The sequence below is a fragment of the Botryllus schlosseri genome, chromosome 10 (assembly GCF_051294905.1).
Source record: "Botryllus schlosseri isolate E-star chromosome 10, Bs_hap1, whole genome shotgun sequence".
Lineage (NCBI taxonomy): Eukaryota > Metazoa > Chordata > Ascidiacea > Stolidobranchia > Styelidae > Botryllus > Botryllus schlosseri.
Genome location: NC_137245.1, coordinates 23,903,333 through 23,929,983, shown reverse-complemented (window position 1 = coordinate 23,929,983; position 26,651 = coordinate 23,903,333). Strand labels below are relative to the sequence as shown.

General features: G+C 41.7%; 3 protein-coding genes across 4 annotated transcripts in view; 1 reads left to right on the top strand and 2 right to left on the bottom strand.

The window, feature by feature from the left end:
• Positions 1–24,644, top strand: part of LOC145447642 (E3 ubiquitin-protein ligase UBR4-like) — a 133,660-nt gene extending 109,016 nt beyond the window's left edge. The window contains exons 3-4 of the transcript XR_013917673.1: positions 23,928–23,997; positions 24,563–24,644. The gene's annotated coding sequence lies outside the window, so the exon portion shown is untranslated. The remainder of the gene's footprint in view (positions 1–23,927; positions 23,998–24,562) is intronic.
• On the bottom strand, positions 2,867–6,680 carry LOC145447657 (uncharacterized). Its single transcript, XM_080325912.1, has 4 exons — positions 6,458–6,680; positions 6,220–6,375; positions 5,950–6,080; positions 2,867–3,183 (listed from the first exon to the last, which is right to left on the bottom strand). The coding sequence occupies exons 1-4, from the start codon at positions 6,620–6,622 to the stop codon at positions 2,973–2,975; spliced, it is 663 nt and encodes a 220-aa protein (XP_080182038.1). The 5' UTR covers positions 6,623–6,680; the 3' UTR covers positions 2,867–2,972.
• LOC145447656 (L-xylulose reductase-like) lies at positions 9,190–13,509 on the bottom strand. 2 transcript variants are annotated; one of them, XM_080325910.1, is made up of 7 exons: positions 13,364–13,509; positions 13,211–13,308; positions 12,993–13,147; positions 12,517–12,559; positions 11,934–12,098; positions 10,731–10,848; positions 9,190–9,424 (listed from the first exon to the last, which is right to left on the bottom strand). In XM_080325910.1, exons 1-7 carry the CDS (start codon positions 13,413–13,415, stop codon positions 9,321–9,323), a joined length of 735 nt encoding a protein of 244 aa, XP_080182036.1. In that variant the 5' UTR covers positions 13,416–13,509; the 3' UTR covers positions 9,190–9,320. The 2 variants fall into 2 exon arrangements, with proteins under 2 accessions (XP_080182036.1, XP_080182037.1); XM_080325911.1 differs by lacking the exon at positions 9,190–9,424 and adding an exon at positions 9,845–10,132.
• Positions 24,645–26,651: the final 2,007 nt, after the last annotated feature.

The window sequence follows — 26,651 nt, the reverse complement described above, 5'->3', positions numbered from 1 at the left end:
GCCCTTATTGGATGATTAACACATCATTAACACACTCTTACATAATGTGATGTGATTGTGAAAAACTCGGGCGTCTACACATTCGCGCAAAGCGCGAAAATTTTTCTTGGTTAATGAATGAAATTGGTTCATTATATTGTTATTTGCATATTGCAAATACGTTTTAATGATCAGATTTACCGGTAGGGCCGATGGAAGTGGTGTCATCGAGCATTCAGGGGCACACTTGAACTACATTCATACCATACGGCAAGACTATTTAGAGCAGTTGTTCTCAACCGGGGGTCTGCACAGCATTTTCTAGGGGTCCGCGAAACCTCTAAATTTGCAAAATGGTTGATAACCGGTCTACTTCATGACTTGGGGAGAAAGCTATCACCACACGAGAGATCGCTCACACGCAAGGTCGTAGCCAGAATTACAATTTATTTTATTGTTTTTTTTTCATGAATTTTGGGAAGCTCCCCCGTGGAAACACATACCGTACATCCTGTCATGGGCAATTTCATCACTACCATTTATCCATACGATTCTAAGGCGCACACACAGACCCTATGGGAGCATCCAGTTTCCAACTATAGCTTTTATTAGGCGATCGTTTCACGGACGAGCCGAAATCGCTGACATTAATCAATGTGAATTTCGGACCTCGTCGCGCGGAGCGTCAAATGCTTTTGAATGAATGAAAGAATTTGATCAATAATATTGGTGCGTGTATATGAACATTTGATCAAGTGGATTCCAGTCTTATCAATTAAGTAGTTGAAGCACGGTTATTTAGCAACCTCTGATAAAGATTGACGCTACTTTAAAGATTGGAATCGCTCATACATACCAGACCAAATTATAAAACTCATTTGATCACACTTGTGCGATTTCAAATTAGCCCTTTTTAACGGGAGCGATATTTTCCTGTGCCAGTCACATTTATGGCGGAGGGGTCTGATTGCATGGACAGGATCACTAGGCGCCTGACATTCAAGCACCCGAAAATCTATACCGAAGGCTTCGGAATACATGCGTCGGTTTTAAGGCCGTCAATCATTTTGGGAGCGCACTTTGCAGAGTCGCATGTAGCCTACTCTATATGTATTCGCATGTACCGTTACGGAACTTGCCGAAGCTAACAGTCTCCTACCCCCATGCTGAACTGACTCCCCAAGTCTTAATCAACCCAACGACCTCGGGCCACGCTGGTGTATTTACTGGTATTCTACTGTTGTATTCTCATAATTGAGAATGCAGCTTAATTCAATAAGGGGGATTATTTGCGAAAGAATTTATTTTCAAGATACGGATAATAAAATCAAGACATGCATGGACTGGACAGTGGACCACTAAATCACGCGGAAGCGCGAAGAAAAATTTCAGGCTGTATTCATCTGCCCTAAAATACTGTTATATTCATTGATTTTTCGAAAATTTTCCGAAAATTTGGGAGGGCCGATCGCACCTTTCGCCCCTCCCTGGCTACGCCGGTGTGTGATACCAAAGAAATACCTTGGCCGAAACTTAGGGTATTCGTCCATTGTCAATAGCCGCGCTGGGTGGGCGTGACTAATAACTCCTGTCCTGCCAATCTGGGCCCACAATGCAAATGTCACCCGGTGCATCCACAAAGGAATAAAGCCATGACAATTTGTGTGTGCGTCTCACAAAAGAATTATTTTGGTCTGCTACGTTTGGGCGAGTACAATATCTTTTGATTATACAACGGACTGAAGGTCGCGAATTAACAACATACAGTAATTATAACAACATACCAGATGCTATGAATATGAATTACGTGCCCCAGCTTAACAGGTAAATCTGACACTCGGGGCTCAGAGAGGTTATAAATGAATAGTAATATAATGCAATTACCAATATTATTGACGAAATTCAGTTTTGAAAATTGACCAACGGTTGGACAGGGGAATTGCTGTTTTGGCTGAATTGCTGATTCTAGCTACAACCCACGCTAACATGTCAGGCTATATAAGCGGATGGTTATGGCGGCAGGTCCAAATGCTAAGTAACGAACTGTGAAATAACAATTGACGCCCGTTTCAAGTAGTTATATGAGAATAAGATATAGGTAACATAAAAATTCTGCCTTCAACTTAATACATATATAGCGAGCTACTGTTACGAGAAACGGCTAAGCACGGCTCGGTTATGATATATATCAGCCGCTGTTTATTTGTAATGCTTCGTTGTGGAAACTGCAATGTTTTATTCGACGAGTACAAAATTCCGAATCTTCGTCAGGTGCACGTGCGTACGTAGGCCTCCTGCTCGCAAAGCAGCAATGGTAAACTGCGTTTAACTAAGCACAACCAAACATCACATAAGTTACTATTTGAAACTATAGGCAGAGTGGTGATCAATATCCTGCTGCGAGGTAGCGGATTCTGTAGTGTATTGATAACCTGATATACACCACGGGGGGTGTTACAATCACACTTCAATGTCCAACGCATGTCTGTTTGCTATGTGCGGATACTTCTTACGCAATGACGAGCGGAGCTAATACTTCTGACGTAATAATGAGTCAGTGGCGTTTGAAAACAGACGTTTGTGCTATCGCTGACGTGGTATATTATCTCATTCTTGTTCACGAATATTCAGTTTAAGTCATAGTCCTTGTACAAACAAAAAGTAATCGTTCTTTCACAAAAAAATCGATTAGATATGGGAAGTAGTCGATTACGATTACGATTACTTCGGATTTTTTTCGAATGTAATCGATTGCGATTACGATTACTTAAAAATGCTGTAATCGTCGTAATCGATTACGATTACTAATCGCGATTACCCCATGTCTGATCATGTTATTATTTGACGGGCACAAAACTTTTCAAATCTTTAATCGGTTATATTCATCTGACGACTACCATGCACTCATAAACACGATTTTTTGATATCGAACCAATAATAGTCCATCTGTCACAAGTCATCAAAGGTGCGCATTTTCATGAATCAATTAATATTTATAGGTTTTTAACTACAAGGCTGGCTGAATGATGAGGTTCAGCAATATCGCAGAAAATTCTTGTGCGTGTGTGTGGATCGACATAATCTTCATATAACATCTCTTCGACTGTGGTAAATCCTAGTCTTCTGCCAATCCTCTGAACGTAGTGGCTGAAGGCGATAGTGAAAAACTTCTTGCATCCTTCCTGTTCAGCCAATTTCAGTGACCTTTAATATTTCCAAGCATTATTCGTAAGATCGGAAGGAATTAATATCTTAGGCAAGTGGTTCTTATTCTTATGATAAGCTCTCCTTTCACGATGAATAACTTACGGTACGCCCCGGGAGGTTCATGTATTCATGGATTATTTTTACGAAAAAAACAACGGAAGAGAGTCCACGACACACTGACTTGCATAGAGTATAACGACTGCTAGAACTTGCGGCATGGCTTCTATCAGTGACAGTGAATTGATATAGGCTAGGCTTAGTTGGACAAGATCCATCGTCGCTTCTCAATAAGGTCGCGTCGTCTTTGCGTTATTGATCTTCAGCATGGGCGTGTACAACACTTTTGATTTAACTCTGGTGAATCAACGAAGACGGTAAAAACCCAGTCATGGCCTAGGAAGGTGGCGAATGGTAAGGAGTCTTAAAGTAGGGTTACCATATTTTGGTGAAGCAAATTCCGGACACTCTTTAGCGCCCACTAGCGGATTTTAAAATGAGTTGTAACTCATTGACCGTCAATATGACGTCACACTGGAAAGCATTCTCTATCGACTGTATTGTATACACTATACATACAGGGATGGAGTGGAACATAGGTCATGAATTGGGCCATCTGTAATGTGAGCTCTGGTGATTGCTACTTGCTAGGGTCTGCAGTAAATTCCTCCACGCGCCGGATGAAATCATCTGGAGGGCCGTGTCTGACCTGTCAGGATTGTGTTTGGCAGTCCTGCTATACTGTTAGGTCGGTGGGCTATCTGTATATGTGTTTTAATCAGATCCGAAACAACATTTTTCTCCTCCCCCTCTTCCACCCAAAAAAGCACTGATCTTGGGTCCACCATAGGATAGTCGATGTAACTTGTTGGGCACTTACTATATACATTTGGCTGTTAAATTTTATGTATGAATTCTGCCAATATTATTGATTCTTCCATATATTAGGCTACTATAAAATGCACCAGCAGGTTGCACATCCGGTGATTTCCAACCTTCTATGGTCGCGACCTCATTTTCCACTTGAAAATGTTCCGTGGCAAAGCTCAACATCATCGCGATCCCCAGATAAAGGCGAACGACACCAAGATTTGGAACCACTGTCTGTGATTGAAGCATCCAATCGGCCTTAACCAGCTCCAGGAATATACCAATAGCTTATAATTGCGATTACAATCAGACTTATTTTAGTAAATGATGGTTATTTATATTACTTTTGATTGCATTTTTTGGAGAGGGTGGTGCCTGCTGCCATACTATTACCATTATACGTTGCATTAACTCGCGCGCGGCGCGAAGAATAATTTTGAATAGCATAAATCTGCTTGAAAATATAATATTTGAAGAGCTTCTTGGAGGTACAGAACTTCAATATACAATTAAATAGTATATTCATATTGAAATGAACCCGAATATTTTCGGCTGACACTCGTCAGGGGTAATCGTCAGCAACTAGTAGAGAATTGGAAAGAACATTGAATATTGATGAATATTCAATGTTCTTTCCAATTCTCTACTAGTTGCTGACGATTACCCCTGACGAGTGTCAGCCGAAAATATTCGGGTTCATTTCAATATGAATATACTATTTAAATATAATATTGTTCATGTTGATTTACGAAAAACTTTTGAGCCTGCTTCAAGCCTTCAAAATTCCGGACATTTAGGCATATTTTAGAAATTCCTCCCGGACGCAGATTTTTCAGTGAAATTCCGGATATGTCCGGGAAATTCCGGACGTATGGCAACCCTATCTTAAACGGACCAAAGAATATTTTCGACCAGGACTACTAGCATATCATGAAGCATTTTACGGCTCGTGTTTATACCTTCATCTGAACATCCCGATACGGTTCAAGTGATTTATAACCTGTATGTCACAAGACTTATAACTGCTGAACCGATGACGATGTCGAGGGTTCCAGCAATCATTTCATATTGTGTACGTCGAGCAGAGCAAGTCGTTGCACGAAGGTTATGTTGTATGTTTTTTCGAAGATATTTAGAAAACTGTGACATAGTCTTACTTTTGAAAGAAAAATAATGCCGCTGGACAAGGAAGGTGCAGAAATACCCCAGTAAAGATTTCTAAGTCTTGCACCACCCTCCATGTTATCCCGGTAATGTTCTGCGCCAAGCGGGGAAGTCATATACCAGTGTTACTAATAGTAATACGGTCTTTGTCTGACCCGGCCGGGGATAGAATCCACGAGTCACGACCTACCTATCTTGTCGGTACGATACGCACATGGCATTGGAAATAGTATTTAAAAAGCCTGTATTGCCGCTGTGGAAGACTGAAGTTTCAGATCAGATCCCCCCACACATTGCAATAATACTGCAGTATTCCGTGCGCTGAAATATACTAATGGACCAATATATCACTGTACAAAGTACAGGATCGTCCAGCGACTGGTATGGCCCAATGCTGTATCGCAGAGACATAATTATTGGGTATGAATTTTTGATTTCCCAGAATCGCGATCCCCGCTCAAGTCATTCCATAATAATGGAGTTGCTGGAAATATATTTGCAAGTTTTGTGGCATATTCCTGATGTTTGAGCCCTGTATCCTCCTCATCAGAGGGTTGAAATGCATAAGTCAGCTTTGAGATTCCTTTACGCCAAATTTAACTGTATTGGGGTTAGCGATTTAAAATATTGAGCAGTCATACGACCCTAATAACCCTGCTACCACTAATTAACAGACATGTGCGTGTCAGTATAGAAATGTTTTATAATACTGATATTAAAATACCGGAATACCTTCTCATCAGCTCCGTGCCAAGTCCTTTCTGTGAACGATCTTTACGACATACCAAAAATATGCACTGCATATAGTCTTCAGTTTTCAAAACACCAGCAATTCCACCGTTTTTGAAAAATGACATCACAATCTAAAGATGATAGAAAAATGCTACTATAATCGAATGATTTGGCTTATAGTTATGATCAAATATTTAAGGCGCTTATGAGGCATGACTTGACAATGACGCAAAAAAAAAGAACACAGAAATAGCTTTGCGAAAATCCTACCCCGAATAGCTGACGTATTTTTAGAGGAGAGTCGTCTAGATTTTCGGGAAACACGTCACCATCCATTTTCTTACGCATCACACTGATTCTGCAGCCAATCAAGTCGCCCGTGACTCTGTCAAATGCTCCGAGACTGAATTGATGCTTCAAAGCCTCCTGGATGATACATAAGCATAATCGTCTATCACGCAGCTCATGTCTATGTTATAATAAATAGTCATCCGTTTTGGGTCTACACCTGAATTATGGAATCTGATGAGAGCTTTGCCTCTTCAGCGGTTAAGTCCAGTTTCCGAGATACCGGTTCGCGACTAAAGTATTCTTCCAGCACTATCTTCCTTACTGCTTCAAAATCCTCATCTGTTAAAATCCTTTTGTCGTAGATGTCGTCGAAGGCAGACATGCCGTAGAGATATTGTTAGAATATTTAGAAAACGCTGCAATGAATATGATATGCTATGCAAGCTTACTGGTAACTGTCAACTATTTATGTATGACTGTGCTTTCACCGTTATGGCAGAAAACTGAACCCAACATTTTCGCAGAGCAAGTACTGTGCACTACTTTCTCTCCGAGCTGCACTATATTCCCAATGACCATTATCACCAACGACGGGTACTACGTACCGTGAACAGAACATTGCATTGATCATGTTCTATGCGCTTCTCATGTCTTGTCTACTCAGTGTCAGCGGACTCGACTGATTTTGTTTACCTGTTCCTCGCGTGCGGCGGTGTGTAGACAATGTTTTCGATGCACAGCGCACTGTCATTGTCGATGCTGCGCGGTATTGCTGAATGTCATTGAAACCAGGGTTCAATGCTGTGAATGGTGCGGATTTGCATGTGCCAGAGTGAGAGCAAGTTTTTACCACTGTGGGGACGGATTGCAAGGAATGCCGCTTTCGTGCAGTTCGCGGCGCACAGGCATGCTTGTATGTATAGGCCTAATGTATATCATAGCAATAGCCATATGCTATTAGGCATAATTACTCTGTTGAACTCCGTCGCTATAGATTACATATGGCCACTAACCAAAGCGCCATGCCTAAAATTACTTACGGCTACGTAGCACTGGTGATTAGAATAAATTAGTAAATAATGAGTATGATTTCCATGCGCTCTTTGTGTACAACTGTGCACAGTTATTGCAGATCATACAAGGTAAAATTATATTTGGACCATAGACATCTGATTGTACGACGTACGTACGTCGTAAATATCCCTAATAAGGACGAACGTAGTGAACTCCGTGAGTCGATGCCCGAAGCAGTGGCGTAGCAGCCACTTGGCTGTTCTGGCTCTGCGCCAGGGGCGGCAGGCTCCAAGGGGGCGGCAAAATGTGGCTGCACAGTGAGAGAGCGAGAGAGAGATATTGTATTCTTTTTCGCGTGAACCATCGAGATGCTTTGACGACGGAGATGCGCTACGGACTTTTTTTTAAATAATAATGTCATCTAGTCTGCACCCCCGTTTTTTTCCTCCGTGATTGCTGAGCGCCTAGCGCAGTGGTTCTTAACCTTGCCTCCTGGCGATTTTGAAGGGGGCGGAAACGCTCAGGGGCGATATGGGGGGCGCTGGAATCAGGGGGCGATATGGGAGCGCTGAAGAAAAATAGCTTCGCAGTAGATGATGTAGTAGTAGGACCTATCCTTAATGAGTATTCAGAGCGAATTAACATACCACAAAACATGTCAAATCCCGAAATTTTTGGTCGCGTTTCGCGACGATGTTTGTTACATATGTTTTCATACATGTAGTAGGTTATTATAATTCGTGTAAAATGAATTGCGCGTACCTTTAGATCGCCAATTCCCCGTTAAAACAATGCCGTCACGCTTATGCTAGGGTTATTTTCAACAAAATGTTACGAACTAGGTATTATATCCTGCAGCGCACAGCGTGTGGAAATTGAAGAAGGAGGCACTGTAGCCTATATACCACATTTGAGAGTGACAGCCCAATTTTCATAAAATATGTTTGGTTAATCACGCTATGGGTGCGCATACCGCGGATACCAGTTTCGAGTCTTTGGTCTGACCCGGCTGGGGATCGAATCCACGCCCTACCTATTAAGAAGTCGGACGCATTACCATTGCACTATCTCGCTCGACACGGTGTACGCAGCCGGCTAAAAGAAAGGTTAATTAGTAGTCCTATAGCTTGCGTCCCGTGAGCTAAAATTTAATCAAACAGGTCTCAATCGAAAGCTACTGTCGCGCTGATAACCATTGGTGTTTCAATTGCGACCTGCGTGAGGCGAGCTTCTCAAAGCTCAAACTGATTAAGTCTTATTTACGTTCTACCATGAATGAAGATCGGCTATCAGCTCTATCCATTTTGTCTATAAAAAGAGACTACGTTCAAAAACTTGAATTTGAGGATATTATCGCTGATCTTGCTTTGAGGCGGCTATTGATTTTCTATTTGCATAACACATTCGTTCGTCTTTATTATTTTTGGCATTATTAACGTTGAAACGGTGAGGCTGAGACGCGGCATATTGTTTGTAATTATTTTTATTGACAAGGTTGCTTGAACATGAATCTTTGTCGAAATTTGCTGCGGTCTACTTATTAGAGGGGGCGGCATTTTAGACGACAGCCAGAGGCGGCAGCACATGCTGCTACGCCAGTGGCCCGAAGTAGGCCTAACGCAGCAACACAACATATTATCGCGCGCCGCCTTGATGAATTAGCTGAAACAAGTCTATATAGCAGAGTAAATCACGAGATCATCGCAGTTAAACTTTATCTCACATGCTGCTAAATTTTCTTTTCGAAGACCACTTCTCAATGGGACTTCGACATTACTTCACCTGTCACATATTAAAAAGGCTATTGCGGCAATGCCTGTGTAAATCGCAGCATGTAGAAGTAGAATACCTATACAGTACACTGTCCTGCACCTTAACTAGATACAGTGTAGTATAGTGCAGTGCAGTGCAGAATAGTATAAAGTTTCGAAAATGTGCCACGGGCGCTATTCTTTTGATTACAAAGACAATACTCATGAAAAAATTGCACAGGTGAGTGAGTTCTGCAACATAACGTTTGATTGATCAATGGCTCGAGGCCGCCTCTCTCTGATGGCTAGGGGCTCTCATGAAGCCAAGAATCCGCCGTCAATTGGCAAGCAAGTCGAGTTGACCATCGCCGCCTTGTCGCTTAACAGGAAGATGACCACATTGACGACGTCTTCAACCTCTGCAATGGAAGCGTGCAGCTAAAATCCCGAGGCATATTATAGTGAAGCGCGCATTTGAATTCTCAAAGATTGCTAACTCATTTCAGTAGGCACAAATGCGAGTAATTGTTAGGCCCACCATATTTTAGAACCCCAAAAGAGAACGCTTTGGATCAGTTTTGAGACATGACTATCAATTTTGTGAGTGTGACCCTCGAGAACACAGAGAAAACTGGGTTGCGAGAATGTTTATACCCGAAATTCACTATATTTGCCAATATCTCTTGAACGGCTTCAGTCACAACTAAGCCAATGCGCGCCAAGCTGTTACAACTATGCGCCCTCTCGACCAAGTCGACTTTTCAAACTTTCTTACTTGAGTCCTTTTCGGATCTGTCTTCACTCGAGGTAGTTATGACATGCCATGGAGATCGTTACTTCTACTTGTAACCAGGGCTCCGGAGTCGGTGGAGTCGGAATTACGTTCATTTTCCCTTGTTGGGGTCAGATTCGGAGTCACAGAAAATCTGTTGCACTCCTTGGATTCGGAGTTGGAGTTTGTTGTAATGGTCCGACTCCGACCCCAGGTACTTTAAAATCGAACCAAATGCTACCGAAAAGTGCGGTCGCAGTTACAGAAGTCATCAAGTTTTTACGCTTTCGGATCCTCGCAAAGGTAATTTTTTTCTGTGACTTCGGTTTTCATAATTTCTCTGAACCATACATGTCTAAAAATGTAATGGAGGTAAAATTTCTAATGGAAATTTGCAGGAATGTCGGAGTCAGTGAATTCAAAATTCCCAGAGTCGGTGAATTTGAAATTCCCGGAGTCGGTATATTCAAAATTCTGGAGTCGGAGGTAAAAGGAACCGACTAAACAGCCCTGCTTGTAACTATTTTCGGTATTACTTCTACCCCTACTTGAGTATCAATGATGACTACTCTGAATATCTCTGCGCAAGTATCTTATATGCCATCATGTTTGGACGGGACATTGGTGCCTTTCATCCCTATGGATAGTTTGGATACGCCGCTGATGATAGGATGGAATGGTGTCCTCTCTCATTTTTGAATATTACCTATGGCGACGTAAAATTGTTTATGGCGTCTTTTTAAAGTCATGTTGGATTGAAAACATCCCCGATCACCATTCAGCATGAACAGTCAGCAAATAAGTCGAATCAATTTGCAACGTTTGAATCAATTATAAAACCTCAATTCCATTTTCTGCTCTAGCTCCCGAACCGGGTGGTGAACTGGTGATCGCCACCGGTGGTCAGTCGATATTCAAATTTCGATCGGTTAACAATACTCTGATAGCGGTACCTGCAAAACGACCCAGTGGTATCTTGGCAAGCATCGGACCTGCTTTTGCGGGATCGCTCCAGCCCACTTTACCCATGGCAGTGTTGGTGACAGTCGGGTTGACGGCGTTCACTCTAATCTGTAATCAATGAATGGCACGTTTACTGACACGCGAAAAAACACAGTGAGCCATATAGCATCTGGAAGAGCGTCTAATTACCTTTCAGTCAAAAATTTGTTACTCCAATTCCAGAGGCTTAGCAGACTGTCACATCGGCAGTGCATCAAGTCATTTCCATTTATGATACACTCAGGTAGTATATAATTGGCATATACAACGTGAATACTCACACGGAGCCAGAGGTGTATCTACTTTTTGGGATACTCAAGTAAGCTTTAATTGTTTTGCTTATGCTTTTAGACTACTTCCACTTAAACATGAACAATTATTTAGGCAAAACTATCTACTTTTTACACTTTGGACCTTGGAAATACTGAATAAGATTTCGAAGATTGGATATATTCGTAGTGGCATTGATCTTTTCACATTGGTCGCGAAGATGCATCTTGCCGAGATAGTGTCATGGGGATGCGTCCGGCTTCTTGATCGGTAGGTCGTAGGTTCGATCCCCGGCCAGGTCTGACCAAAGACTCGAAAACTAGTATCTGCGGCTATCCTGCTAGGTGCTCAGCATCCACGGATTGCATGGAGAAAAAAAAGGTGCAGACTGCAGACTAGGTGACCTAACGGTCGCATCGCATCTCCGTCGTCAAAGCATCTCGATGGTGCAGGCGAAAAACAAATACCCACTCCTCTCTCTCTTGCAAATCTACTTCTTGAAACTACTTGCAAGTACTTTTCAGACCTTTAAATTTCTAATTCAATTGAACTGTCTACTTTCATCTGTAATTGAGTAGAAATTAATGTTGTTTCTTCTATTGTGACTTGAGTAGCAATACTCACTACTTTGACGACCCCTGGATTTGAAATGCACACATCAAATCAGCTTGGCTATGATAAAATAGTGAACTTATCAAACAATTTAGAATTTTAACTATAACACTACCTGTCAGTGCGACTAAAATTGTCAAAAAAAGTCAATTAAAAATTTACGAACAAGTCCAACCATTGACATGCAATGCACATTGCACACTGTTAAATGACACGGAATTTTGTAACAGCAACAGGCGACCGCGCTGTAAATCATGAAATAATTTACTCACTTTATGTGGTCCCAATTCCAATCCCATCACGCCCGTTAGGCTGTCTAGCGCCGCCTTGGTTGCACAATACACGGCGTGATCCTTCAAAGCTGCCTTCGAAGCTTGGCTTGAAACGTTCACAATACTTCCTCCTGACCCTCTTAAAATCATATTCTTGGCTACAATCTGAAATATTAACTCGTTCGGTTCAACGCAAAGAAATGCAGTGTAGAAATTTTGATAGGGTAACACTGATTAAGAATTTAATAAGAATGGGCAAGTTTTCCATCATCATTGGGAGATATCACCACCAGAGGAACATATCTCCATACAGTTATCGTAATATAAGGTAATATGTATATGGGTAGTTACGGTAGCAATGATATTTAACCAATATATTTGAGTCAAAAATATTGGTGTTTTTCCTGATTTGATGCTAGTTTGGAGCTAAACGATGGCAGAGAGCTAGAAGAAAAGCAAATGTGTTTTGGATTGGCTTACTTCATAATAAAATTAAAAATTATGTTCAATAATGAATACTGCTTTTACTAGGGCTAAGGTTACTGACTATACAAAAAGATAAATAGAGCGTAGCAAATCTCACCTGAGAAACTTGCATTACGGTCTGCACATTGATGTTGAATAATCTGAAATATAGTATATACGTCTCCGTGATTCAATGAAAATCCACCATATCATATCTGGGACACAATACTATATTTAAACAATACTTTTTACATCCTCATACACAGCTGCATTAGTTTACAAATTTCAAAGGCTTTTGAAAGGCTTTTGCCACCAACTATAACTATGCATCATTGATTCAAGAGACGAGTGCCATAATAGAAAACTTACAGAAATATAAATACTCAATACGAGATTCAAAGCTGGGCTAGCAGTGAAATCTTAGAATGCCTGACGGCAGTATATTACACTAGGTTGAAACAGTAAATATTGTGTTTCCGGTAATCCACAGACAAGCTACATTGTTCAAGTTCTATTAGTGTAAGCTAAACCAGTCAGGCCTATAGATTATGGAATCTGCAATAGAGTAGCAAAGAGTACGGCAAAACTACGCACTTTTGAAATGTAGCTTTGTCAACATCGAGGAATGGTTGCAAGATTGCTACAGCTGCATTGTTGACCAATAAATCAATATCTCCGCATGACTTCACGGCCGTGTCTGTTTCATCCCAGTTTTCCAAATCACACTGTACAGTATGTATTTCGGGGCACTGATAAAAAATTATGTGAACGAAATATCCGGAAATATGAATCGTTACTGACCAGTGACCTACCTCACTTTTCAAGGAATCTAGGTCACTTTTCGTACGACTGATCGCATATGTTACAGCGCCACATTCCACTAATTTCTTGGCTATGTCTCGTCCGATTCCTGCGTTATAAATAGGGTGCGACTCGTCGATGTTTTTGATGTACATCATACTTACCTTTTCCAGCGCCTGTGACAAGAGCCCGCTTTCCTTTGAATGATATCTCCATCCCACTTCGGCCACTCGTTATCTGCTGTTACTATCGATTGGCGATTGCCGCACCACAAGAGTGCATCGAGGTTCTGCTGCATTATCGCACCTCTATCATTACTCAACCTGAACCGATCATAGACGCACAGCGCATACTTTTCCGAGAACAACATTACATCGCATTATATCGATGATATTCATAACCGCCGACATATGTCGCTATAATTAAAAGATAAGTAGCTACATTTCAATTTGCTATGCTCGAAGTAGCTAATGCAAAAGCTGTTTCACATAAATCCGTCACATAATTGACCAATGAAAATGCCATATCCTCCAAGAATCTAGATAGGATGTGCATATTTTACGTAACTAAGAGCACTTTGAATGCATGGATGCATTTTCCAAGCAAATTTCGTTTGTTCCTGTTACAATTACTATTATAATTCAACTGCAAAATCATATAAACATAATAAACATTCACGCATGAAACTGGTCGCGTGGATACAGCGTGGTCACGTGGACATTGTTCAGAAATCAGCTGTTACGCGAAGGAAGTGTCGTTTTCTTCAATGAGCAAGCCTGCGAGCTGCTGTGCTACGTAATATTCATTGCCTTTGCGTTCTGCGCCTTTGTGGACTTGAAGGCTGAGATGATATCGTCTATTTGCTGAGACTGTTGAGTTACACAAGATTACAAAATATGGACACTGCTGAAGACACGCCTGAAATCCGTGTGGCTATCGCTGCCTCGAACATGCTTCCACTGCCATCTGCAAGGATCGGGGAGATTGATGCGGCTTCACACGATGGGGCGGATAGTGGTAAGACCTGTATCCCATTTAGTCTATGCTTGAAACCTCAAATCCAAGTTTATGGCATCTTATTTGAACATGTCTGTGTTCTCTAGCTAGGAAATCCAATTTACCGTGGCACATTGACACAAATTTACTGACTCTTAATGATATTGATGACAATTTCCTTTTACTGTGTCCCTCCAATATCAGTAGCCTTAAGTGGTGACTGCTATAGCAGGATGCTAACGGGACCAAACCCTGAAATAGAAGTTAAAGTTATGTATTCTTATGTTGGCTGATGACTATAATTACAAACATATCTTTCAATTATAGGAATCGGCATGAAAATAGACAAATCAGCATCTATGGCAATCAACGATAATGTGGTAAGTGTTTAGATGCTGGTTTTATCTGTTTTGTGTCTTGGTTGGTATAGCCATTCATTCACGAACCATTCATTCTCTTATTTGAACAGCTTCCTGGAGGTAGGCTACAGAACTTCAATATACAATTGCATAGTATATTCATATTGAACTGAACCCGAATATTTTCGATAGGGTTGGTGTTCATACCTTGCAAATGGGTAACAAATCTTGCAAATGGGTAACGATTTACCTTGCATATGGGAAACAAATCTTGCAAATGGGTAACGGTTTACCTTGCATATGGGAAACAATCTTGCAAATGGGCAAGGACTGATTTCACCTTGCAAATGACCAACAACGGTCGAAACACAAGGCATGGTGGGGTCATCCGCCCACCAGTGGAGCAAGACCCAGATGGGTCCCCCCCCCCCACAAATTCGGCGAAATCCAAATCCAAATTAAAAAATCCAGATGCTCATTCAAAACTGACGGCAATTGATGCGGTCGAAACACAAGGCATGGTGGGGTCATCCGCCCACCAGTGGAGCAAGACCCAGATGGGTCCCCCCCACAAATTCGGCGAAATCCAAATCCAAATTAAAAAATCCAGATGCTCATTCAAAACTGACGGCAATTTGGTGCGGTCGAAACACAAGGCATGGTGGGGTCATCCGCTCACCAGTGGAGCAAGACCCAGATGGGCCCCCCCCCCCACAAATTCGGCGAAATCCAAATCCAAATTAAAAAATCCAGATTTCCATCAAATCCAAATCTGAAAATCCACATTTTTATCCAAAACTGACGTCAGATGTAGTTGGTGCTAGCATATATGCCCCCCACCAATTCAGTTATCCATCAGTTATGCAAAGGCAAGGACTTACCTTGCAAATGGGTAAGGATTTACTTTGCAAATGGGATACAAATCTTGCAAATGGGTAACGATTTACCTTGCATATGGGAAAGAAATCTTGCAAATAGGAAAGGATTTACCTTGCAAATGGGAAACAAATCTTGCAAATGAGCAAGAATATACCTTGCAAATGGGAAACAAATCTTGCAAATGGGTAACGATTTACCTTGCATATGAGAAACAAATCTTGCAAATGGGTAACGATTTACCTTGCATATGGGAAACAAATCTTGCAAATGGGAAAGGCTTTACCTTGCAAATGGGAAACAAATCTTGCAAATGGGGAACGATTTACCTTGCATATGAGAAACAAATATTGCAAATGGGTAACGATTTACCTTACATATGGGAATCAAATCTTGCAAATGGGTAACGATTTACCCTGCATATGGGAAACAAATCTTGCAAATGGGTAACGATTTATCTTGCATATGGGAAACAAATCTTGCAAATGGGTAACGATTTACCTTGCATATGGGAAACAAATCTTGCAAATGGGAAAGGCTTCACCCTGCAAATGGGAAACAAATCTTGCAAATGGGAAAGGACTGATTTCACCTTGCAAATGACCAACAACGGTCGAAACACGACTACATGGTGGGGTGATCCGCCCACCACTGCAGCAAGACCCAGATGGGTTCATCCCCATATGACCCCTCCCCACCACCACTAGTGCGGTCAAAACTCACAACAGGTGGGGTCATCAGCCCATCAGTTGAGCGATACCCGGATTATCCCTGCTATCAAGCAATTATGCCTACTTATGCTTACTTACTTTTCGCCATTTATAGTTTGTCAAACTAATAAATCTGCTAGATCACGACCAATCGATAAAGCCACCTGTCGCCAGTTCTAGTTGCGCAATCTGAAAATCCAGTTGGGGGTGATAGGCCTACTTACAGACAAAACGAAAGTGACCAATGGCCATATGTATTCAGAATATACAGAATATACACTTATACAGTGTAGGAGGAACGAATAGGCCTAGCAAAAATCGTGGCAATGTTCGCAATAAAAAAATCCTTTTGGTGCAGATTTCCCAGGGCTGCAATCCGTGTTGGTCCATCTATTGCGTCATTTGGTTAAGGAATCTGCTCCCTCTTTTCGTTCGTGCGTGAAGCTGTTCCACAACTTGGGTGTTGACCTTATCTTTCAATTCTTTGATGAGGTAGACACGACGCAACACTTCTTCTTTTCGTGTCACATTTTTTTCATGGAATCGATCAAACAGATATGGCGGATTGGTGTACCGCACATACCCTCTCGACGCCGGATCGTCCAATTACCAATAATTGCTAATCATTGTGCGCAACCGTGTCTCCACTCCGACTATTTAAAGCAGATTTCGTCCGAATCGGTGCGGCCTTTCTACCTAACGACTCCCGGCTTTTACCTGACGATCGACCAACGCTGTTTATTTTATCCAATGTGTTATCCTTAAGTCTGTTCGAGTTTACGTTGTACAATAAAGTGCTGGCCAACGTATTCGCCGACTCTCTGTTGCGGACCCTAGAGGGAACGCGGCGTATAGTCCATACTCAGGTAGCGTGCCATAGCGCGCCATACTTTTGGTGACCCCGACGTGATGTCTACAAGAAGTCGCCGACGACGTGCCGTGCAAGATGAACGACAAGAGCTTGCTGCCCAGCCTTTCAACGCCCATTTGCGAGGAGCTATGCCTGTAGTGCAATTTTGGTCGCATGCACCGGAGTCCTGGTTTGTGTCTACAGAAGCTGGATTCCAGTCTTATGGCGTCGACGATGATGTTGCTCGGTACAACTACGTTTTGCGCTGCCTTGACGGAAACCAACTTGAATCTATCCGAATGAGGCTTCCTGGCATCGAAAACCCCGATTGCTTTGAAATTTTACGTCAAATCCTGCTAGATGAATATACTGTCCCGCTACGAGATCGTGTTCAAGAGCTATATAGTGGACGCTGTCGTGGGTTGAAACCGTCCGAGATACTCAAGAAGCTGAGGAGTGCGACGGGAATGTCCCATGGAGGGCCTGGTGTCGATTGCTACCTCCGGGAGGCCTTCCTGCACCACTTGCCTGATTCCTTGGCCAATATTTTATCGTCACACGTAACTGATACCGCGGATGAATTGGCAGTACGAGCTGACAATATCTACGCCCGTGGGTCTCGCCAAACTAATCACCAAGCGCCCGTTGACGTTGACTTGTATCAGATGCGAAGAGAAATTTCAAGCCTGACCCATGAAGTTAGACAGCTCCAATCCAGACCGCCTATACGGAATTCACTTCCCGTCCGTGTGCCTCCACGACCGACCTCTGCCGCTGACGCGTCGACACGTCACCACCCTCGATTTGAAGACGTGCATACCGACTCTAGGCATCGAAATCCCGTTTCTCGTAATGACTGGCGTACTGACGGCCCTGCGCGAAGCCAGGAATGCGGTCTCTGCTACTATCACGAACGGTTTGGTGATCGTGCACGAAATTGTCGCCCTGGCTGTGTACACTACGAATCTGCTCGTCCTTTTTTAGACAGAGGTACGGCGTAGGATTTCGTCCGCGCCGTACAGATCCATTGGTTGTTTCGCACAACTCTCATAATGTGTCTCTATTACATGTACAGGACGAAATTTCTGGAACTCATTTTTTTGTAGATACAGGCGCATCCGTTTCACTCATGCCCAGCACATGGCAAGATCGTCGTAACAAAGACCGTGGACCAAACCTGTATGCAACGAACGGCACCGCTATTCCGACTCGTGGTACGTAATCTCGCAAGATCCGACTCTCAAACGGGCACACGTATGATTTTGTATTCTACGTAGCTGATACAAAAATTGCGATAATAGGAACTGATTTCCTGGAGGAGTTCTCTTTTGTAGTCGATATTAGAAATAACGTAATGTTGGACCCAAATTCGAACACTCTCGTGAGAGGTAGGAAGAAACCTGCGTCTGTTTTCGGCCTCAACTTAGTCTCACCCCACCATAAGCAACCATATGCCGATATCTTGAAGGAATTCAAAGATTTGACCACACCGAAGAATGCGTCCCTACGTGGTAAGCATGGCACCGTACATCGGATATTGACTACTGGCGGTCCTGTGCGTTCGCGTTGTCGCCCATTACAATCGCATTTGAGACGCAAGGTAAGGGATCGATTGGACGAGCTTTTAGCGTCCGGAGACATTAATTGTCCGTTCAAAATCGCCGTATGCGTCACCTATTACCGTTGTTCCTAAAGGTGAAGACGATATTAGGATTTGCGTCGATTACCGTAAGTTAAACAATCAAACAATCAAAGATCGATGACCAATCCGCCATACAGACAAAGATGAGTACTTTTTTCACTGATACTGGTCGGCTCATCTTTTGCGCCGATCGCACTCCCATGAATCCATGGCATTGATATGGTGAGCTTACCCTCCGATGCCTTATCCACGTTAGCGTCAGTAGGCTCGCAAACCATTCCTGCATAGGGCGAGAACATTTCTGGAAATCTTTTATTACCATGTGCCACGACCATGTTTGCCATGTCCACAATGATAACATTAGGTTGTAGTTTGAAAGATCGAATGATGTCAACATAGTCTCTGGGACTTTCAGCCCGAAGAACGAATTTCATCCCGTACACAGCTCCGTGCAGACATAGACAAGACAAGCACCCACCAGAGCTACCGCAGAGCCTAGCGAACGCTTTGTTGAATTTATTTGTGTCTTTTGAAATGGCATTTTTGATCTGCATCAATTTGTCAAGCTTGGGCACTTGTCTTTTTGTACCGATGATAGATTTTGCGACTTTATCAAACTCCGCCGCAGACATGTTATGCAATGCCTCTATGAGTCGATCTTCAGTCATCTCTCGACAGTCGGCCTCCAAAGATCCATCTGTTTTTGACACTTTACGATATTCCGTATTCAGTAAATAGGGCCCACTTCGACTTTGTTTTCCGATGAATGGTGACCACTTTGACAAGTTGGGAGTAATGCATGGTGTGTTTCGTAATTTGCACCCTAGTGAAGGGTGTGTTTTGAGTCATCACGCTTTTTGTGGTACTAAATTTGTCGAGCCAACTACACCCATCCCCATGCAAATTGTAATATATGAAAAAAGTTCACATGGCAGAACCTTCCAAGAATCGTGTGTGAACGCAAACCTCAAAATTTCTGAGGTTCACACACAGAACGCAAACGTGAACCGCGCGTTCATGCCACCCCTAACATTATCGCCCTGGGGAATTATTGCGTTGTGGGTTTCGATGATGGCTGCAATCTGGTACACCTGGTTCTGTTCCCGTAGCCCGCAGGTTTTGTGTAACCCGCGAGGTAATTCTAGAAATGAGTTATAAGATCAGGTAAAATTACAAGGCCAACCAAAATTTGATTTGCCTGACCGCGAAATTTGATGAGGACAAAAAGATGAGTTCCGACGCATTGGTGTAGAGGGGTCAGCCACATTTATCGCAGATCTTCGTATATGGCCATAAAGTAGAATATCTCGCAGCAGATTTATTTGACTTGAAATTTTTCTTAGCATTTCGCATTATTTATTGTCGCTCGATCTCTTGAATTTAGTATTGAAGCCCTCCTGATAACGCGTAATTTACAGAATTGGGTCTAACTTATTGGCAATTAGGAGATAACGTGTCGTCCAACTTGCGACTTCGCTTCTGTGCTCGCAGCGTGATCGTCGGCGATGAAACTTTGCATAAAATGTTAACCGAAACCTTCGATATTGCTATGTCTAAACGCCGAATAATCCTGTCCTTGCCAAATGAGCAATTCAAAGAGTGGTAACGTAAGTCACGTTTTCAACGTTACCTAATTCGGTTCGCTCCTATAGGACGACTAAAAAAGAGGTCATCAACATTCGATTGGCCCGAGCAATGGTTCTTAAATCTCGTGTGTCCCTTTGGCCTCCTCTGCTAGGGGGATGCCAGTGACAGAGCATACTCAAGCCACTGCAAAAACGTCAGGTATACTCAGTATCATAGAGAGTGTCCGGGATTATCCTTGATCAGTGGATAATCTAAGAATTATCAAAGAAAAACTGAAATAACTCCGCTTCTATGGCTTGGAATTGAGTCAAATTTGTTTTGCAACGTCGTTGAAGACAGCTCAACAATTTCATGGGGTTGACAGAAAAATTTGGAGAATTTTTTTTTTTAATTTTCATGTTTAAATTGAAAAATTCAATTGGATCTTCGGAGCCCTATACTTGTTCGAATTGAACCAAATTTGGTGTGCAGCGTTTTTTAGGGTAACCTGACGATTTAAGAGGTGACCGGCTTGAATCGGGAAAAAAAGTTATTTTTGAACAGCCCTACTGTCGGATGGCCGGCGGGATACTGTTTCACACGTGAATGTGGACTCTGGACATATGCTCGTCGACTGTCGGATGGCCGGCGGGATACATATATGTTCCACACGTTCACACACACATGAGCAATTGAGCATCGACGTAAAATACATATAATTATTGGGGTTATAATGATTGAAGGCGTCACAACTTTCTTTTACTCATCGTGGCGACAGGTGAGAAACAGAGGAAGGCACTGCCTCGCCTGAGCTCAAATCACTCGGATTGTTGTGTGTGCGTGTGTGCGTGTGTGTGTGTGTGGGGGGGGGGGGGGGTCATATGGTTGCACCAACTAACTGGTGGGCGGATCACCCCACCATGTAGTGTGTTTCGACCGTTGTTGGTCATTTGCAAGGTGAAATCAGTCCTTTCCCATTTGCAAGATTTGTTTCCCATTTGCAGGGTAAAGCCTTTCCCATTTGCAAGATTTGTTTCCCATATGTAAGGTAAATCGTTACCCATTTGCAATATTTGTTTCTCATATGCAAGGTAAATCGTTCCCCATTTGCAAGATTTGTTTCCCATTTGCAAGGTAAAGCCTTTCCCATTTGCAAGATTTGTTTCCCATATGCAAGGTAAATCGTTCCCCATTTGCAAGATTTGTTTCCCATTTGCAAGGTAAAGCCTTTCCCATTTGCAAGATTTGTTTCCCATATGCAAGGTAAATCGTTACCCATTTGCAAGATTTGTTTCTCATATGCAAGGTAAATCGTTACCCATTTGCAAGATTTGTTTCTCATTTGCAAGGTATATTCTTGCTCATTTGCAAGATTTGTTTCCCATTTGCAAGGTAAATCCTTTCCTATTTGCAAGATTTCTTTCCCATTTGCAAGGTAAATCGTTGCCCATTTGCAAGATTTCTTTTCCATTTGCAAGGTAAATTCTTTCCTATTCGCAAGATTCTTGCCCATATGCAAGGGCACACCTTGTCCATTTGCAAGGTAAATCGTTGGATTTCTGATGAATTTCAAGGTAAATCGTGATGAGAATCTGGAGTTGGATTTCGCTGAATTGGTGGGGGGCATATGCTAGCACCAACTACATCTGGCGTCAGTTTTGAATCAAGATGTGGATTTTCGGATTTGGATTTGATCGAAATCTGGATTTGGATCAATCCGAATTGGTGGTGGGGAGGGGTCATATGGCTGCACCAATTACGTCCGTCAGTTTTGGATCAACATCTGGATTTTCGAATTTGGATTTGGATTTCGCTGAATTTGTGGGGGGTGAACCCATCTGGGTCTTGCTTCACTGGTGGGCGGATCACCCAACCACGTCGTGTGTTTCAACCGTGTTGTTGGTCATTTGCAAGGTGAAATCAGCCCTTGCTCATTTGCAAGATTGTTTCCCATACGCAAGGTAAATCGTTACCCATTTGCAAGATTTGTTTCCCATATGCAAGGTAAATCGTTACCCATTTGCAAGATTTGTTACCCATTTGCAAGGTGCGAGCACCAACCCTACTCAATATTTTCGGCACACACTCGTCAGGGGTAATCGTCAGCAACTAGTAGAGAATATAAAAGTTCCCTGACGAGTGCCAGCCCAAAATATTTGGGTTCATTTCAGTATGAATATACTATTCAATCATTCACTTATGTGTTATTTGAACTTTTCGGAACATCATAAGATTACTATCCTTCCAGACATACAAATACAACCAAATTAAAACACACTCTCTGTCATCTACCCCACTACAGCTCATCACGCAGTCATTATCTACTGTATAGTACAGTTGTTCTCAACATTATACCCTATTTGCACCCCTTTAAAATCAACATTTAGCTTTCGCACCCCTTCTGAAACAAAAAAAAAGTATGGTAGTCTTATGTGTCAATATACCCTTTTAGAGAAGTAGACATGAAAATCCTCATAACAACATAAATTATAATGCGCAATATTCAAATCAGAGCTTTTCAATTTCATCTTGTTAACTCTGGCAATTATACTTGCAGTACCGCAAAGATGAACTGGAATTTGTGATGTGTATCATGTACTATTCTTTTGATACTCACAGTCAAGCTTATACTACTTTCCACAAATGTGATGCTAGTGATGGAAATATTCTTTATTCAGAATGCTGGCAAAAAGTCTCCCACTAAACACAGAGATACTTCTACCAGAGGATCCTGGTACGCTGGTGCCGGAGAAAGAGTTGTTTCATCATCAGTTCTCCGGAGGTGAAGTAGTGTATGTGTTGTACTATGCATGAATATTGAATATGCAAACATTATTACTTTCAGCAGATACTCAAGTGCGGGAATGCAGCAAAGGCTCATGCGGCTTTCAACTGTTTCTGCGAGGTAGGTTATCTTCATAACATAACATAGTTTGTTGATATTCTCAATGTAATCATGTATAATTATATCGAATGGTTTGTGTTGGGGTGTGGCTAAAAAAATAAAGGAATTTTAATACAGTACATTGTGATGGAATAGAATAAATCAGGGGTTCCCTGGTAGTAAATTCACAAATTTTATAAGATGTAACGATAAAATTAGTAATTAATCTGGAAATTTGATGTTCAAGTATTGTTATTAATAACTTTGCCGTAACATAGTACTAGGTAGGTTGCTTTATACCAGCAGCAGCTACGACCCTTCAATGTGCATTGACTGACTATTAGAGATAAAAGGTTAAACATTGATTGCATGGAGAGTATTTCATGTTTTACTTCACATTCGTTTGACTCTGATACAGCTAAATGCTACTCGTTCTTATACAGATGTGCAGTAAGTCCATATATAGACATATATTTTAATATAGGTTTTTCAAGTCGTGTTACACTAACACTGTACTAAGGTTCAAAAATGTGTGTCAGTGTTTATAAATCAATGGACTGGATGGTATCACAATCCTACATTTGATCGAGACAAAAGTGTCTTGCCTTCCGAAGGAATTCCATGAACGTTGAATATAAGTATCTTGTTCTGGTTTTGAATTGGAGCATAATAAAAGGTTGACTATTTTCAAGTAATATGTTTCAAACAAAATTGAATTTTCTATTTAGAAGTCATGTTCCAGCTGATATCAAATGATCTATTTCTCTACATCTCAATTTCATATGATTATGATCATGTTCTTAATGTCGCTGAAATAATTCAATATCACATCTATCAATTTCAGGAATAGTTTACGCCATCGAAGAACATTCCGTCAACCCTTGGTGGAGCAGATAGATATACCGAAAGGAATTTGTAAGCAAAAGTTATGCATACATAATTTATCAATTATTGCAATGACGATGATGAGTGATGTTTTTTTTGGGCCCCTGTATACTAAGGCAGTAGTCGGATTCAAATTTCACAGCCGGTTCTGATACAAAAAGTCATTGATAACAACCCGTAATAATAATCATCTCTACCTCTGCTCTGTAACCCTTGGCAATTCTTTATCTACCACAATTCTGTAATCTGACCTCTTCATGTATTGCATAGGAATAACACTTTGACTGTATTACTGAAATTTTAAAAATTTACTCTAATCTCGCCATTTTCCTTTGGGGGCAGGTTGCTCTCCGGATTATGTGTGTATTTACCAGTTTTACTGTGAATAAGGAATATGATATAATAATTTATAGGGCTAGACGTTGATGATCCGTGGCAGCTATCTGAGGATGATTGTGTTTTATTGTTATATGCCATTGCCGCATAATATATTAGATGCAGTGAAATTCATTATTTACAATCATGAAGCGAAACTTAAATTATGTTTTCCTTGGCAAGCCATAGAACTATTTGCAAATGTACGTATTGTATTTAGCCTGGCAAGAAGCAAATGACAGTCGTCCGCCGTTGCGCATTGATATGATTGGCCCATCTCCGACGACATATTCACCGTGCAATAAACCACTGTATGAGACTAATGCGCCGGCATTTTCATTCGGTAGGAAGGATCATGAAAAAGGTTGGTACGATCTGCGTAAGATCTTCCGTGCTGTGCCCCGTTTGTACTCCTAAACCATGTTAACTAGTTGATTGTTAGAGATGTTCGAGGTTTTAGGCGTACCTCTATTTAAATGTAGGCTACATGGCTGACTACCTGTTGGCATAATGTAGGCAATCAATCAGAAAGATAAGAATTTAACTGCACTTGTTTGAGAGCAGGGGTGTTCAACCTTTTTGCTCTTCATGGCTGCATTCCAGCAGACAGTCGTAATGAATCACCTGGACGCCAAATATCCCTGTTAATACGATACTGGTGGACCTTACATCGTAGACAGCCCTTGTGGTGTTTTGTGCGTTCACGGTTTTCTTGTGGAATACCTTGCGCATGGAATTTCCTAGTTTTGAAAGCTGGCTTACTATGCAGACCGAAATCGAGAGTAACAATGTCATGAGAAGTTATTGGGAGTTGTTGTATATTCGCGCAGATCGCGAAAACTTTTTCAACTTCATCAATGAATTTCGTCCATAATAATGGTAGTTGCACATATTACTATCAGATCCTAGAGGTGATGGAGGGCGTGTCTACTCAAATTTTGGGCACACAACTAATGACGGTGCATCTTCGGGTTTTTATTAATTTCTCTGTTGCCTGTTCTTATTTCTTGACGTCCCATCGGGATGCTCAGTATAGTCAGAATCTATATTGGAATCGCCCAAACGTACCATAAAAATCTTCACTCGTGACTGATGACTAGGGCGATTTTTTTTACATGTAAAAAAAAGTCAAAATTAGGTCAAAACTGTAGAGTTGGGTCAAAAAATGTCAAAATTTTTTACGAAGTTGAAACCTTTTTGCAACCTGCATTTCGTTTGTATCGTGGATTTTGCACTGTCGGTGAACTTATCATTTGACATTTTACAGCTTGTCGCCTATTTTTAAGGTCAAAATCTTCCGTTTTTTAAGTAAAAAAAATCGCCCTACTGATGACCACAGCTACACAATTATTTCGCTACGGCCGCAGGTTGCCCAACCCTGTTTTAGAGCATGGCAAAGGAATCCAATTGTGTCAGCTGTTTTTTGTAATTCCAATCCGAAACCACAGTAGTGCGATCCTGTGGATGGATATGTTATTCTTCACTGTTATATTTGCTTTGAGGTCACCACTCACCACCAACATCTTATTGTACTTATTTTGAAACTTGACTCGCAAATTTTTAACAATAACTTTTCGCTTTTGAGCATTTCAAGGTCTTTATTCTCCAAAGGGTTTTAGCTTACTACGATAAGCCGTGAGCATTAAGTTTGCTGTGCAATAGCACCGCAGATTGACTTGCACCAAACATAACTATGTTCACAATATTTTTAGCCGGAAGCGGTCAAAAAGCGTGGTCGAAAACATGGTTCCGATCACCCAGTCCGTACACACACAAGACCAATTATGAATTGAGTTGGCCATCTCCTTTTCACTACCAGCAGAAGTCCACACTCGGGCCAAAGCAAGTGAATAAGACAACTTTCCCAAGTCACAGTATAGGTGAGTTTAATTTATGTAGCCTACATCAGAGATTTGGCGACATTGTGGTTATGCAAGTAAGTGGCTATGAGATAATATTGAAAGTGGACACGTTATACAGTATCTCTTCATTGTTGTATACTAGTGTGGTTGAAATCGCTGCTGAGTTGTGTTTGTATTAAAAGTGTTTAGATATTTAATCGCTTTAATTCACCATTCTAGTCTCTATGATCTATAAATAGGAACTAGGTAGAGGTGATATGAAAGTACCTAGCGCAATGTATTAGTCCCACACATGCTACAGTTAATGATCTCAGCAAAACGCTTCCTAGTTTCTTGCTACTAAGCGAGCTAGTCGCAAGTAATTGGTGTTGCTGACTCGACTTTTCTAATGCGTAAAATGACTCGACCAAGTCATATGACTCGAGATTAGGACGGCCAGGACAGACA

What these genes read in the sequence shown, in the direction of transcription:
- LOC145447656 (XM_080325910.1), bottom strand. Translation starts at nt 13,415, where the DNA reads ATGGAGATATCATTCAAAGGAAAGCGGGCTCTTGTCACAGGCGCTGGA. An exon ending in TGTCACAGGCGCTGGAAAAG is followed by an intron (nt 13,309 to 13,363) that starts GTAAGTATGATG and finishes TTTATAACGCAG; the next exon opens with GAATCGGACGAGACATAGCC. An exon ending in TGGAATTGGGACCACATAAA is followed by an intron (nt 10,849 to 11,933) that starts GTGAGTAAATTA and finishes CATTGATTACAG; the next exon opens with ATTAGAGTGAACGCCGTCAA.
- LOC145447657 (XM_080325912.1), bottom strand. Translation starts at nt 6,622, where the DNA reads ATGTCTGCCTTCGACGACATCTACGACAAAAGGATTTTAACAGATGAG. An exon ending in CATCAGATTCCATAATTCAG is followed by an intron (nt 6,376 to 6,457) that starts GTGTAGACCCAA and finishes TGTATCATCCAG; the next exon opens with GAGGCTTTGAAGCATCAATT. An exon ending in GGCACGGAGCTGATGAGAAG is followed by an intron (nt 3,184 to 5,949) that starts GTATTCCGGTAT and finishes GAAATATTAAAG; the next exon opens with GTCACTGAAATTGGCTGAAC.